This window comes from Dendrobium catenatum, unplaced genomic scaffold (genome assembly GCF_001605985.2).
Source record: "Dendrobium catenatum unplaced genomic scaffold, ASM160598v2 fragScaff_scaffold_827, whole genome shotgun sequence".
NCBI lineage: Eukaryota > Viridiplantae > Streptophyta > Magnoliopsida > Asparagales > Orchidaceae > Dendrobium > Dendrobium catenatum.
Window position 1 is genome coordinate 492,813 of NW_021319289.1, and position 13,772 is coordinate 506,584.

The 13,772-nt window shown below is 33.3% G+C and overlaps 1 protein-coding gene across 7 annotated transcripts in view; it reads left to right on the forward strand.

Annotated features, from left to right (window-relative positions):
- Positions 1 to 8,228, forward strand: part of LOC110095510 (uncharacterized protein YtfP) — a 42,665-nt gene extending 34,437 nt beyond the window's left edge. For 2 of the 7 annotated variants that reach the window (XM_020821086.2, XM_028696721.1), the window contains exons 11-17: positions 2,330 to 2,407; positions 2,496 to 2,594; positions 2,729 to 2,779; positions 2,866 to 2,922; positions 3,016 to 3,057; positions 7,511 to 7,641; positions 7,930 to 8,228. In XM_020821086.2, coding sequence (XP_020676745.1) covers positions 2,330 to 2,407; positions 2,496 to 2,594; positions 2,729 to 2,779; positions 2,866 to 2,922; positions 3,016 to 3,057; positions 7,511 to 7,641; positions 7,930 to 7,969 — 498 coding nt within the window. In that variant the 3' untranslated portion in view covers positions 7,970 to 8,228. Of the gene's footprint in view, positions 1 to 2,329; positions 2,408 to 2,495; positions 2,595 to 2,728; positions 2,780 to 2,839; positions 2,923 to 3,015; positions 3,058 to 7,510; positions 7,642 to 7,929 lie in introns of all 7 variants that reach the window. The other 5 variants (XM_020821088.2, XM_028696722.1, XM_028696723.1 and 2 more) reach the window with 4 other exon arrangements.
- The last annotated feature ends 5,544 nt before the right edge of the window (positions 8,229 to 13,772 follow it).

A 13,772-nucleotide genomic window follows, 5' to 3' on the forward strand; every position in this document is an offset into this window, starting at 1 on the left:
ATCATGCATTTTGTATGTGGTGTTTGAGTTTCTTTAATTGGTCCGTCACCCCCTATAAGTAGATTTGTGGAAATGGATTTTAAAAATAAAGAGATAAATAAATATATATAGAAAAGAAGGACTTGATTGTATTTCTTGTGTCAATGGTGGAGCCAAAATACTCTATTTACAGGCAAGCAGAGTGACCTACGGGGACTTGTTAAGGGACTAGCAAATAGAAAAATTAATTTCAAAATAATATATATAATCAATCTTCTTCTGATAGAATTAAATAATAAGAAAAATATAAAATATGGTAGAAAATGAGACCATATGGGACATAATTTGAGTGGCAATTCCAATAGCCAAATTTAGGAGAAAAGTGCCCCATATGTTGCCAAAACAGTTAGATTTAATTGTTAAAATGTTGAGCCTGATTTATGTAATTGATTGGTGATTGATTGTGATAGATTTCCTTTGTTGAATAGTCCCTTAATTCCTACATCATCAAACAATTTTCCATCTAGGCAAGGAATAATTATTAGGTCTGGTATTGCTAGGTATTGGTCTTGACAGAGTGGTGTTCCTCGTTATTGCCAAGCAATACCGAACAATACCTAGCAATACCCGAACATAGCAAGACCGGGTTCCGGTCCGAGTCGGGTCGTCGGGCCGCGCGGTAAAGAGTAAGAGCACGTGGCGACATGTTATTGGCGTCCGGACGTAGAGCTACGTCAGGCGTCTGAACCTTATAATTATTCCCAGGCAAGAGGGCGGTAAATGACAAATAATAATTCCACAATGGGCTTGTGGAGATACCATGGCAGGAGCAGTACAAACCAAAAGTTGTACAGTGCTCCTATAGTAATGGAAGATCTGGTTTGCAGGGCTCGATTTTGATTAAGAGGAGAAGCCAAGCAGGATTGCTTTATCATCTATGTTTTTTTAGTCTGTTTCCTTACAACTTGCCTTTTTATTCTATCAATTCGATCTTGATTATTATTAGGGGCATATGAATTTTTCTCTGACAAATGATATCAAAGGGTTGCTTAAGAAAGCTTTCAAATTCGAGCATGAAGGATATGAGGTTTAAAATCAACAAATTTGATAGTCGAAACTTTTTGAAAGATGCAAATAAGAAACTAGCCCTATCCTAAAAAGCTTCATCAACTGTTGAAAGGAATTTATAATGGTGCATGATAGAAATATCATATGATTGGACACTTGAAAAGGGGTTGTCCATAGAGTAAGGGTAGATGGTTCAAATAGATGGAGGTGTCTATGAATACTGCTTGTGAAGAGATTTATGATGCATTTATCCTTAATGCAGATAGTTTGATGGAGTCCTCAATTTTGGATTCAGGTTCGCCATTTCACTTTGTTCTTCAGAAATAGTTTATGATGAATTATTCCGTTGTTTCTGTAGCAGATTATGGGTATTAATCTTCTTAATGGTCTACTCTTGTGCTTCCTTATTTTGGTTCTTTAACATTTATATTTATAACCCTTGGCCCCAGACCTAAGGAGATCATGGTAGGAGTAGTGCAAACCAAAAGTTGTAGGGCTGGCTATCAAAGGAAGATTGGATGTGTGGGGCTTGATGTCTGTGACTGGCAGGAGAAGCTAATCAAGCTTCCTTCTTGTACCACTAGGGGCGGGATTTCCTGCTCTTGTTTACCATAATCCTCTGTTTTTAGAAGCTAGAGACGTAGCTCGCTCAAGATTTTCATCATTAAATGTCACACATAGGCCAATTACGTTAAGTCCCATTAATTGCATAACTGAGGTTTCCAAAGCCCACTAATAAAAGGAAACTAATTTTGCGATACATGAAATCATCCACTAGATGATGTTGATCAGGAAATCACACCTTATGTTAATGGAGATCTGAATACCTTCTGCATCAAATCTAAAGAGCTCACTGCCGACTTCTACCCTAAGGAATCCTCTTACGCCCTTACGCTGGCTGAAGGATCAAGTACTTATAAAATCTTATGCAATGTTGGCTTGAATAACAATTTTATCTTAGTAAAAGACCCCACTTAGTGGGATAAAAGCTTGTTGTTGTTGTAGTAAGTAAAATTGCTAAATTTTTTAGTTTTATACTTTTATTTTTCCCTTGCTAGAATGAAACCTCTATTTAGATAACTGTTTTGCATGGGAATTCATAGTTCATATTATGCGTTTATTACAATTATTTTCTTAAGACATCCTTGGGTGATTGTTTATTTTGAGCATGTAAGATTTATCTAATTCAAATTAATGGTAAGGTTTTATCTTCAAAGCACGTTGATCATACTTCTGTTTATATGGTACAACATATGTTAATGGATTTTCCGGACCATTGCAGAAGCAGCAGCTGTCCAATTCATTTCCGTCTGAGTTTGGCTTAGCAAAAAGATTTTGGGGATATTTGCTAGACCGTGAGGTCATAATCTGATGAGGCATAGTTATCAATCTTTACTCCAACGTTTAACAATTATGTATAAATTGACTGCGTTTATATAACTTCTCAGGGCTTAGATGGTGACCAGCTTTGGGCTTCCATAGCGAATAAAAGTTTAAATTCAATAGCACTTCTGCTAAAGCAATGTTCATTCAAAGTGATTGGAAAGGTTAGACTCTTCTAAGTTGTTTTTTATATAATTTAATATTAATACATGAACGTCTACTGTAGATTTAAAGAAGAATTTGTTACTGCACTTACTAGTAACATGAGAAATGACATTCTTTTTAACTCTATATGAAGGGTCAATTTAAAGAAGAATTTGTTACTTCGGGCGGTGTTCCGCTCTCAGAGGTTGGGATCTTTATGTCTTTCTTTTAGCAAAATAAATTTGATTTTTTCTGTGTTTGACAGAGTATTTTTCGCTTGTTTTGATGAAGATCACTCTTAGCAATATGCAGAGTAGGATACGGAGAAACCTATTTTTTGCAGGAGAGGTGATTATTTGATAATTAAGAGACCTTTTAGAAAAGCTTTACCTAAATGTCTTTTTGAAATTATTCATAGAAAATGATGCAAATTAATTGCAGGTTTTAAATGTTGATGGAGTTACTGGTGGTTTCAATTTTCAGGTAGTGATCACTATGAATTCCTGACATCGCAATTTATATTAAAATGATTGGAAGCTTAAAAAACAATTGCTATATCCGCATTTTTCTGCATTAATAAACCTTGTAACTGGTTTTAGCTATTAGAGGAAGTAGTTGAAGTATTGGGTAGATGAATAATGCACAGGGTCATTTTAATTATGAAGCATTTGAAATTTACTCGATAATGCTCCACCATAGTCCATGTAGTACTATGTTTCAAGCTGCACTATATGCAATTTAAACTTTATATTTATGCTTTTAACTCCTAATCCTAAGGATTAACCTGTAGTTATCTGCTGTTTAGAATTTCCATCTTCATTCTAGTCTGTTGAAGAAATAATGGTATGTCACCATTGTTCTTCGGCTAAGAACCCCTCTAAAATGACATTGTCTAATGGAAACTTATTGGCCTTGAAGGCGAAACAAAACTTAGTGTCTCCATTCTGATTGAAGTTATAAAGAGGTGCCTTTATTATTACTTATCAGAACTTCAAGTTTTTGGAACCCTAAAAGATGGTGCCCTTGAACAAGGAATCTATAATTTTTATATTACTATTACCTCCGCCTCAGGGTTGTTATGTCAAGATGTTATATACTTTTTATATATTATTAATAAATATGCTTTTTTAATAGAATGAAGATATAATTACGACATAATCAGATAAGCACTGTTTGCTAGTTATGTTATACTTTAATTGGAAATTAAAATTTGGAGAGAGAATAAAAGAACTAGAAAAAAATTTCATTTGATATGGAGTTTAAGATTAGTAAAAAGAAAGTAGAGTGCATGTTTCTTCTATAAAATGGATTTGGTTTGTCCCCCCAAATGAATGAAAATAACAGAGAGGATTTGGTTCGAGTAAATTTTTTTAATATCCAAAGTACGCCTATTTTAATAAAAGAACATAAGTTTATTACCTTTCAATCCTCTCTCATCCATCTTTCTTCTTATTGGTTAATTAGAGTTTGAATATGTTGGATACAAATTAATTAAATTATTTATTAATTAAGTTTGTAATTAATTAGTTGAATAATGATTATGAAATTCAATTAAGACAATGTTAACTCATTAAGATTTTTTTTTTTGGGGTAAAACCCGTACAAGGGCCTACGCGTTCCATAAAAAAAGGAATTACAAGTCCTTAAGCAATCAAAAACTCTTTAAAAGAACAACATTTGAAGTAAAACCTATTGATCCTAAGATCCTATCTATTACAATAAGAAAAATAAAGCTAAGAAACAAACAAAACGGCAAGACGATCAACATTAGGCTTCAGCAACACCATCAAGATGAACATGCAACCAACCGAAAGGCTCCAAAGCTAAGAAGAAACAACCTGCAACAAAATTGGGAAACCACCCACAACAAAATCATAAGAGAAGAAAAGACTCAAAACACAAAACACAAAACACAAAAGAAACAAAGAATCCAAACAAACACCAAAGCAGCCATGATAACGCCAACAAAACCACCCAACAAAAGAAACAACTCCAGTCCAACACAATGACAAAAAGGCACCCCAACCAAACAAGAAATAACAAATCACCTTCACCCACAGCACAACAGACACAACACCAGCATCATGAACCCACACACACAAACAACCAAAAATCAGAGGGCCTAAAGGAAACAACCAATCCTACCAAAGGTACCACCAAAAAATAAAAATTACTTCTTTTTTAGTTTTTTTTTTTTTAAATTTTCTTCCTACTACGCTCAGGAACACCATTCCTGAAAGCATCATCTTCAATACAAACCATATTCAAGCCAAACAAGGCTTGAAAATTATCACTAGGATCCACCTTATCTTCCACATAACTCTGGTAATCATAGGAACAACACTCATCCTGCCAAATGGACTGATCCAAGCATGACTCCTTCAAATTTAAAAACCAAATGAGCATTCAACACGTCAATAAAAGTCACATTTTTATCCATATTGACAGAATTGGGCGGCACATCTGGATCAGACAAGGGAGAGTCAGCAGGAACCAACACCAATCCACTAGAAGAATCACTCAAATCAATTCTGTTAACATCACAAACTTCCACATCAACACCATCTAAGTTCTAACTACAAAGAGTATTTCTTAGCAATTTTCTCACCAACAACTGGGGAAGCATCACGAGGGTCACAAGCAATAGTTAAAAAAAAATTATTACCATCCACAATATTAAAACCCTCCCTTTGCTCACGATTATGAAATTCTAATAAAGGAGTATCACAAGGAGAATGAGAATAATTAACCACAGGAAACAAAGCATCTCTGTTGTCCTCCACATCAACAAAACCACCAATAGGCACATCAGAAGGGCCCGATTCACAAACCGTAAGGAGCAAGAGGTCAAAAACCCACAATACTCACATTATCTTGCAAAGTTAAGTCAAAATTAAGAGCAGGAGTTAGCAAGGGAGTAATAGTTGTAACATCAATGTTAACCTGTTGAGCCTCAGTATCAACATCCACAGAATTAACAACAAGTTAAGGAGCCCTATCTAAGTGAGGGTGAAGAATAACATTCAATTTTGGAATGCCCCAATGACTTGCATTGATCACAAAATAAAGGAAAATCCTCTATAACAACATTTTGGATGTAACCTAAATTTTTCGGACCAAGCCAAACTGCATCAGGATAACTTTTGGAAATATCAAGTTCAACAAGCACCCTAGCAACAGAGGGGGAAGAAATAATGGCGGTAGCATTATCAGATTTCAACGGACGACCAAAAAGTGAACCCAAGCCGTGAAGAATGCGGGGGAGAATAAATGAGGCCTAAGATTTGGGAACAAAATCCAAATTAGAATGATAAGATATTCTACAATAATATAAAAAAAGCAACCACTTAAACAACTTCATATAACAATTGGAGACGAAGTAAGGACGATGAGAAAATACTCTACTGTAGCCCATATCATTAACCAGCTTAATTAAAACATGCCTTGGATCTAAAACAGTGACAAAGCAATCACCGATCAACTTTAAGTTAAAGAAGAACTTACGAATCGTTACAAGAGGACGACGATTCGGAAATTTACCCACCAATGTATACTCAAAAGGTTGCGCCTAAGCAAGGATTTCCCGCTTCGAAATCCATAGAGACAGAAGCCCCTCGATGTGTTGTAGATTTGAGGTCGGGAAATCCGCTAGAAAGGGAAGCCCCAGACAATGCTTCAAGAAATGAGCGAGTATTTTTTAGTCCCAAAGGAAACCACCATCTGATAAACGATTAATCGCCATCCGATCGAATGACGACCAGAGGTGGCACGATCGCCAAGGAGAAACAAAGTAGGAAACATAGCAAGATAGGGAAAAACACCCTGAGAGGAAATCCCATAGGAGTGAGCCATGAAAGGTGGAGAAACCATAGCAGAGCCATGCGTGTTGTCTATTAAGATTTGATTATGATAAATATGAATTTAGGGTTTAGATAGTGAATATTAATAAATTTATAATTAAAATGATTATTTGGTTTAGCCAACAATTATGTAAGTGTAATATTTTGAAGCTCTTGATCCTAAATGGTATATGTCATATTAATTATAATAGTTTTTTTTTTTCTTTTATTTCTTTTTATGAACTCCCAATTAAAAATAAAATGAATATATATATATATATATATTCTTTTTTGAAACTTTCAGTGGTGTCTACATCTTTTCTTTCTTTGAATATCTCTCCAGTCAATTCCTTTATCTTCTTTCCTCAACTCCCAATCAAAGTTTAATAAATTATTATCTTCTTCATTATCAGGTTTGTTCCCAGCTATATGGGCTCTCTTCATTAATCATACGCCTATCATTCCTTGTGAAAGCAACATGTAGCATCATGTGTAACAGCTAACTAGGAATCTCCCTTTCGAATTTCCTAACTTTTTTAGTTTCAATGTGTACTTTACCTAGCTAGGCTTTTTACATTGATCCTTGCACACTGCCTGACCGGTGCTTCAAGTCTCTATTTTACTTCACAAATAATCTATTTTTCATAGATGCTGCTCTGGTACTTTATATGTTGATAATGCTTTTTATGATTTTAAGTACTTGGTCGTTTGATAGAGTTGAGACGTTTATTTTGGCACCTATAGAACTCTCCAAATTATTAAAAAATCAGTTTTTACTCTACAGTGCAAAATTTGAGAATTTATAGAGCCTATTTTTTACCCTACGAAGAAAAAAAAAAGAATTGATTTTCACCAACTTCTTTTTATAAAGGTATCCAATATTTGCATGTTATTTTGGCAAGTGTATTGTTGAATCTTACTGTATTTTTGGCTGACCTAATTATTTTCTTGTAACGAGGTGCGCCATATTTATGTTGTGTATGAGAAATTAGGGTTATAATTCTTTAAAATTAAAACTCTATTGAAATATGAGGTTTTGGCAATAGGATGCCATCAAGATTGCGAACTTTGCTTATAACTTTGTTTTTTTCTTGTAGATCCACATTTATATTTTTTCGCTCTCTCTGTTTGAAATTGGTTTAGCCTATCATCCAACAAAACTGATTAAGATTTGTCACTCCAACATCTTGAAGTTCCATGTTGATCAAATTATGAAGCACAATATTAGGTTTGGCTATATAATGTAACAAATTATTCTACCAGGGCTTTGTTTGGGACAGCTTTCTTACTGTTTTTTAAAGCAGCTTTTTAGTATAAAAATTTTATTTGTTGTACTAAACAGCTGCTTTAAGAAGCAGTAAAAAAGCAGTCCCAAACGAAGCCTAGGTCATCTGAAACTCTTATCATTCATTTGGCGGATTCATATCTGCTTTTTGTATTAGAAGGGTTCTCTCTGGCTTCCCCTTTTATTTTTTAAACTGTCGTAATGTTCAAAAGTGCATGCATATCCTTTCAGAATGCTTGGACTGGTGGCTACATTGCAGGAACGAGTATAGGTGAACTGGCATCAAGTTATAACCAGCAAGTGGGAGTTGTATAAGACATCACAGGCACAGGCAGGTCGAGTTCTGAGGCTGCAAAGATAACGTTAGCAAATTAGCTCAAGTAGGCATCTCTCCTCCTTTATTCCTATGTAGTTCTGAGGTCTTATTACTTTCTCCAAGGCACTTTCATCATTATAAATTTTGAGATGTAGTCTTTTTGCATTATCATGTACGGAACTTTAATCTGTTTGTTGCTGCTGTATTATCCTTATTTCGGCATGCTGCATATATTTTATTAAATTATGACCGCCAGAGAGGAGTCATTAGAAGTTAGATACATAGACATATGTATGCAAAGAAGATATATTTAAAACTAAGTTTAATAATGTTATTACGTGTTAGAAAATTTTTGACAGTGAAGTGAGAATTTTATGTCCTATTGCACGAAAATCTTGCACACTATGTTAAACAAGAAACTGTAGGAAAAATCAAAATTTTTACTTGGAAAACTCTGAAAGGGCAAAATCTTGGGGCATGACCTAGTTGAAATAACCAACCAATATGCGAGTTATAAAAGTCTGCTCTTCCTGTGCTTGGAGAAGATAGGATTTCATTGTTGGGAGCACTTGGTCCCCTATTTCTTTAGAAGAGATTATTGTAGTAGAGGGTGATGAAAGCGGTCGGATTACTGCATTCTGGTGACAATAATCAGATGATGATGATTAGGCGACACCAATTGAAAGATGGTTATTAGGAGATCACAAGCTAAGTTTTTGGAAGATTATAAAAAGGCTGAATTATGTCATAAATGTTTAGATGGTGGTGAGTTAATAAGGTTTGGATGAAGATAACATGCTAATTTTTAGGAAGATTATAAAGAAGAGTAATAAGTTAAATGGACATGAAATATACATTTTATTTACATTTTGACTATTTCTAGGACATGTATTCTTTAAAACCTCACTCAATTGATAAGAAAAGTTCAACTCTTATTATTTGTTTTCATCAAATTTTTAATAATTTGATTGCAGAATGTACAAATGCATGAGCTTAGTGATTAATTGATATTAGATATATAAATATGTATGATTTCAATTTTTCCCTTTACCAGCTTTAAATTATAATTTCGAGTCCCAGAAGATTTGCAATATATCAATAATATTTTGACATCCACTCAGTATATTTGATCTAATATATTGGTGCAGTGGACAAGTAGTATTAATACAACTCAAACCTGGTGAGACAAAATATTATTTAGTTATGATGATATGAGCTTTGTGCTGTATTTGACAAATATTTATGAGATTTGTTCACCTGGTGGAGATTCGGAGATCTTTTCCTTATGTGGCTTATTCTCATAAAAAAGATTGGATCCTTAGATTGCCTTTTATTTATTTGTACATGAAATCTTTGTCTAAATTTAAGATCTTGAATTGTCTCTACAACTTTGAATGTTTCAATCCACAATAACTTTGTAAACTCTTAGGCAAAATTAAAGGTTAAAACTTCTCTTCAATGGAGAAATAGAAGTCAGAGCGCTCATGTAGTACTTTTCTGTTTTATTTTTCATGTTTAAGCTTCAGTGATATGGTCGTGTTCTTTTGACTGTTGATTATTTGGCATTATTTATTTGTTCTGTCTATATATTTTTTTAAGTTTATTTGTTAATATTAGATATCATTAAGTGCTAGAAGTTTGTGATAGTAGAGAAAGAGATTAACATAGTAGTTTTGTTCGAAATGATTATGGTCGGGCGATAGTGGTCAAAAGATTGTAATCAGATGATTGTGGTTAAAGGATCGTAGTCGAGGGATGTTTTTAGAAGGATCATGGTCGGGAAATGGAGATTGGAGGATAGTAGTTGGATAATGGTGGTCAAAGGACCGTAGCCAGGCACGGTGGTTGGAGGACCATAGTTAGACGATGCCGGGAGGAGGACTATAGTAGGATGACGGTGGTTGGAAGGACTTTCATCAGGTGTCCGTGGTCAGATGGACCGTGGACAGGTGAAAAAGGCCAAAGGACTATAGTATGAAAACTATGTTTAGAAGGACCTTAGTGGGGCACCAACAGTCAGAAGGATTGTGATTAGGTGATGGTGGTTGAAGAACCGAGGTCTTGGGGCTGTAGTTGATGATGATGCTTGGAAGGGCCGTAGTCAAGTGATGGTATGAGGACTATAGTTGGACAACAATGATTGAATGATTGTTTTCAAATGATGGTTGTTGGAAGGTTTGTGGCCAAGCGATTAGTCGAAAGACTAGTTGGACAATAGCAGTTGCAAGGTTGTTCGATCAATGAAGGGATCAATGAAGGTTGAAGGTTTTTATTCAGGTTATGTTAGTTTGATTATGGTGGTTGTATGGTAGTATGTTGGTGTTGGTTGGGCGATGGTCTAACGATAGTGGTCGGGGGATGGCATATTGATGATATTCAGGTTTTGTTTTGACAATGACGATCATATTGTGGTCTAACAAGGACGTTTGAATGGTGGCCTAGCAGTGGTGGTGCTTGAATAGAGCTATGAGATTCTTTAGAGTTCTTAGCTCTCTTAAATCTCAAGCCCAAGTTCAATCTTTTAGGTTTGCCTTTTCATGTATAAAGTAGGGGTGTTTTATATATTTTTAGAGTTGCATGCCCTATAAATATAGAGAAAACTCGATTTTACATGTCTTGATGATGTTGAAATTAAGCAATCTTTCGGAGGCTTCATCTTGTCGAGATATTCGATTTGACTATAAGCATACAAGATTTGAAGATCATTATTATTAATTAATATCATGAAATTTTTAATTATGCTTTACACGTTTGGTTTGGGTTTATTTAGATATGATTTGGACCATTTGTTTTTGTTAGGTTAGTTTCATTGAGACATTCAGTTTGATTATAAATTTGTTAAAATTGAAATTCAAATAATGCTAAATATAATTTCAAAAAGTTTCAATTCAAATAGGTACTAAAATTTATACCTTCTTTAAATTGTTTACAGTATATTCAATACAAAATGTTATATTATTTGAAATTATATTTTATTTCATTTGATGCTAATTTTAATTTACAGTATTTTTATCAATTTATTTGATTTTTATGATATTGGGGAAGTAAGGAAGTTGCCCAAATCCAATAAAATTTAAATGTTCAAATATTTACTAATAAAATATGAAGATAAAATGTAGGATATCCAACATGGGTAGATGAGATATTTTGATAAGCTCTTTAATGAAGATTAATGAAGATTATGATAATATAATTGACTTTAGTGATTGTAGTATCCTAAATGAAAATATATATTTTTATTTTTATTGTTATATTAGTGAAGTTGAAGTTAAATAGGCTTTACAAAAAATGAATTGTGAAAAAATAGTTGGACATGATGATATTCTAATAGAGGTTTGTAAATATGTTGGAGATGAAAGAATTTCTTGGCTTACTAAACTCTTTAATGTTATTTTGAATACTAAAAAGATGTCTAAACAAGTGGAGTATGTTAGTTATTATTTTTAAGAATCAAGGTGATGCACAAGAGTGCATGAATTATAGAGGAATTAAAAATGTGTCATACATTAAAATTATGAGAGAGAGAGAGTAATTGAGCATAGATTATTTGTGATACAAATATTTCTCAATATTAATTTGGATTTGTGTCGGCCTGTCGGGTAGGTATACTATGGAAGCTATACATTTGTTGAGAGGTTTGATAGAGAAGTTTTGAGAGAATAAGGATGATCTACATATGATTATTGATTTAGGAAAATATATGATGAAGTTTTAGGAGAAGTGCTCTTGAGAGTTCTAGAAAAGAAAAGAGTTAATAAGTCATTAAGGATATATATGCATGAGCTGTTACTTTTGTTCAAACATGAGGAGGCTTAACCAAGTATTTTTTTTTATTTCTATTTTCAACTTTAAGTCCATATCTTTTTGATTTAATCATGAATATTCTTACTAGACATTTGCAAGAGGATGCATCTTGGTGTATATATTTTTGTTGATAAGACTAGAGAGGGAATTGAAGGAAAACTTGAATTATGAAGGTCCACTTTAGAGTCTGATGGTTTTCGTCTGAGTAGATCTAAAATTGAATATATAGAGTATAATTTTAGTATTAATAGATTTGGTGGGGAGATTGTGACTTTGGGTGACCAAGCCATTAAAATGCGTTCATGTTTTAGATATATTAGGTTTATTGTTCAGAGTACTGATGAAATAGATGAGGATACTATTAGTAGAATTCAAGTTAGATGGTTGAATTGGAGACTTGCATCGGGCCTGCTATGTGATAGGAAAGTACTTGTCAAACTTAAGGGAAAATTCTATATGGTGGTGGTGAGACCTGTAATACTTTATGGTGCAAAATATTTTTTGTTAATAGGACATAATGGAGAAAAATAATTCATGTTGTTGATTTTATAGTGGAATAAAGGCTTGATGTTATGGTTGGTAACCATATTAGTAATTGTATATTCTTCATAAAAATAAGACTAAATCAAATTCCCTTCCTTTAATATATATTTTTCATCAATAATCTTATATTTTAAGTAATACTAAACAAAACAGTCCCAACTACGAAAAATTTCAACGAACAACATATTCTTATTAAAATTTGGTTGGATAAATTAAAAATTTTTATGAAATAAATATAATAAATGACGTCAATTAATTTATATATTATAATTTTCTCATAATAAATTTATATTTATAAATTTATTCAGATTTCTTTTGCAGGACATAATCATCTAATTATTTTCCCTTTTTATTCTTCGATTGCATTCTACACAGTCAAAGCAAGCAGATTTTTGAATTTTGAATATCATTTTTATGCACTATATGGTAAAATATTTTTAACCATGATAAATTATTATTATTAATTATATTAGTTAATGTAATATGTCTAATCATAATTAATAATCCACCGAGCAAATGAATTAAAAAAAAAATATACAGTTCTTTTCGGATAATGTTGATTTGTAGGTCAACAAGAATTGACGTATCAATTAAATTGGTTAGAACTTGATTGTTTTACCGAATTGGTCTGATTCGGGTTAGGAATCAGGTTATTTGTTGACCCACCTATTGAAATATAACAATTAACACATACAAAAGAAGTACAAGAAATATTTCATTTCAATATCATTTTTCTATGGTGATTTTCCATCAAATCTGTTCAACTACCTCCAATTTAAAAGTTTAGTGATTTGACCGTTAAATTTTGTGTTAATATCACAATTTCATGCAAATCAAATATTTTAATCAAAGACCAGTAAGGTAACAGTATACAATCCCATCGATTCAGTCCATCAGTTTTTTTTTTTTGAAAAATTTGGGCTTTGCCCGTATATATAAAATAGAAAAAAAGGTTACAATGTGAAATCAAAAACAGAACTGCCTTAAACAAAAGAGAGGCAAGCTCAAAAAGAGCTAAAAAATGAAGCTCAATCCCATCCAATCCAACCCAATTTGAATTACAACCAAACTCAAAAAGGAACCCTTCACAAAAAAAACTCATCACTCAAAGGAACTCAATAGAAAACACACTCAAGCACTGTTGTCTGAAGACCACTGGAAGACACCATGCGGTAGGTTGAATCAGAAAGCTCCATTAATTGGAAGGAAGAAACCTGCATAAATAAAAAAGGCAGGCAGACAAAATTGCAGAAATGCTCCCAAACAAACTTAGCTTGGACTTAGGATTAGAACAGCTTCAAAGACATTTCGGAAGAAAATATTCTCCTGGTTGCCGAAGGCCATCCAAAAGGGGTCTGCTACGGGAGCTTCATCATTGTCCAGGCTAACAATAGTAGCAGGCAAAAACCGA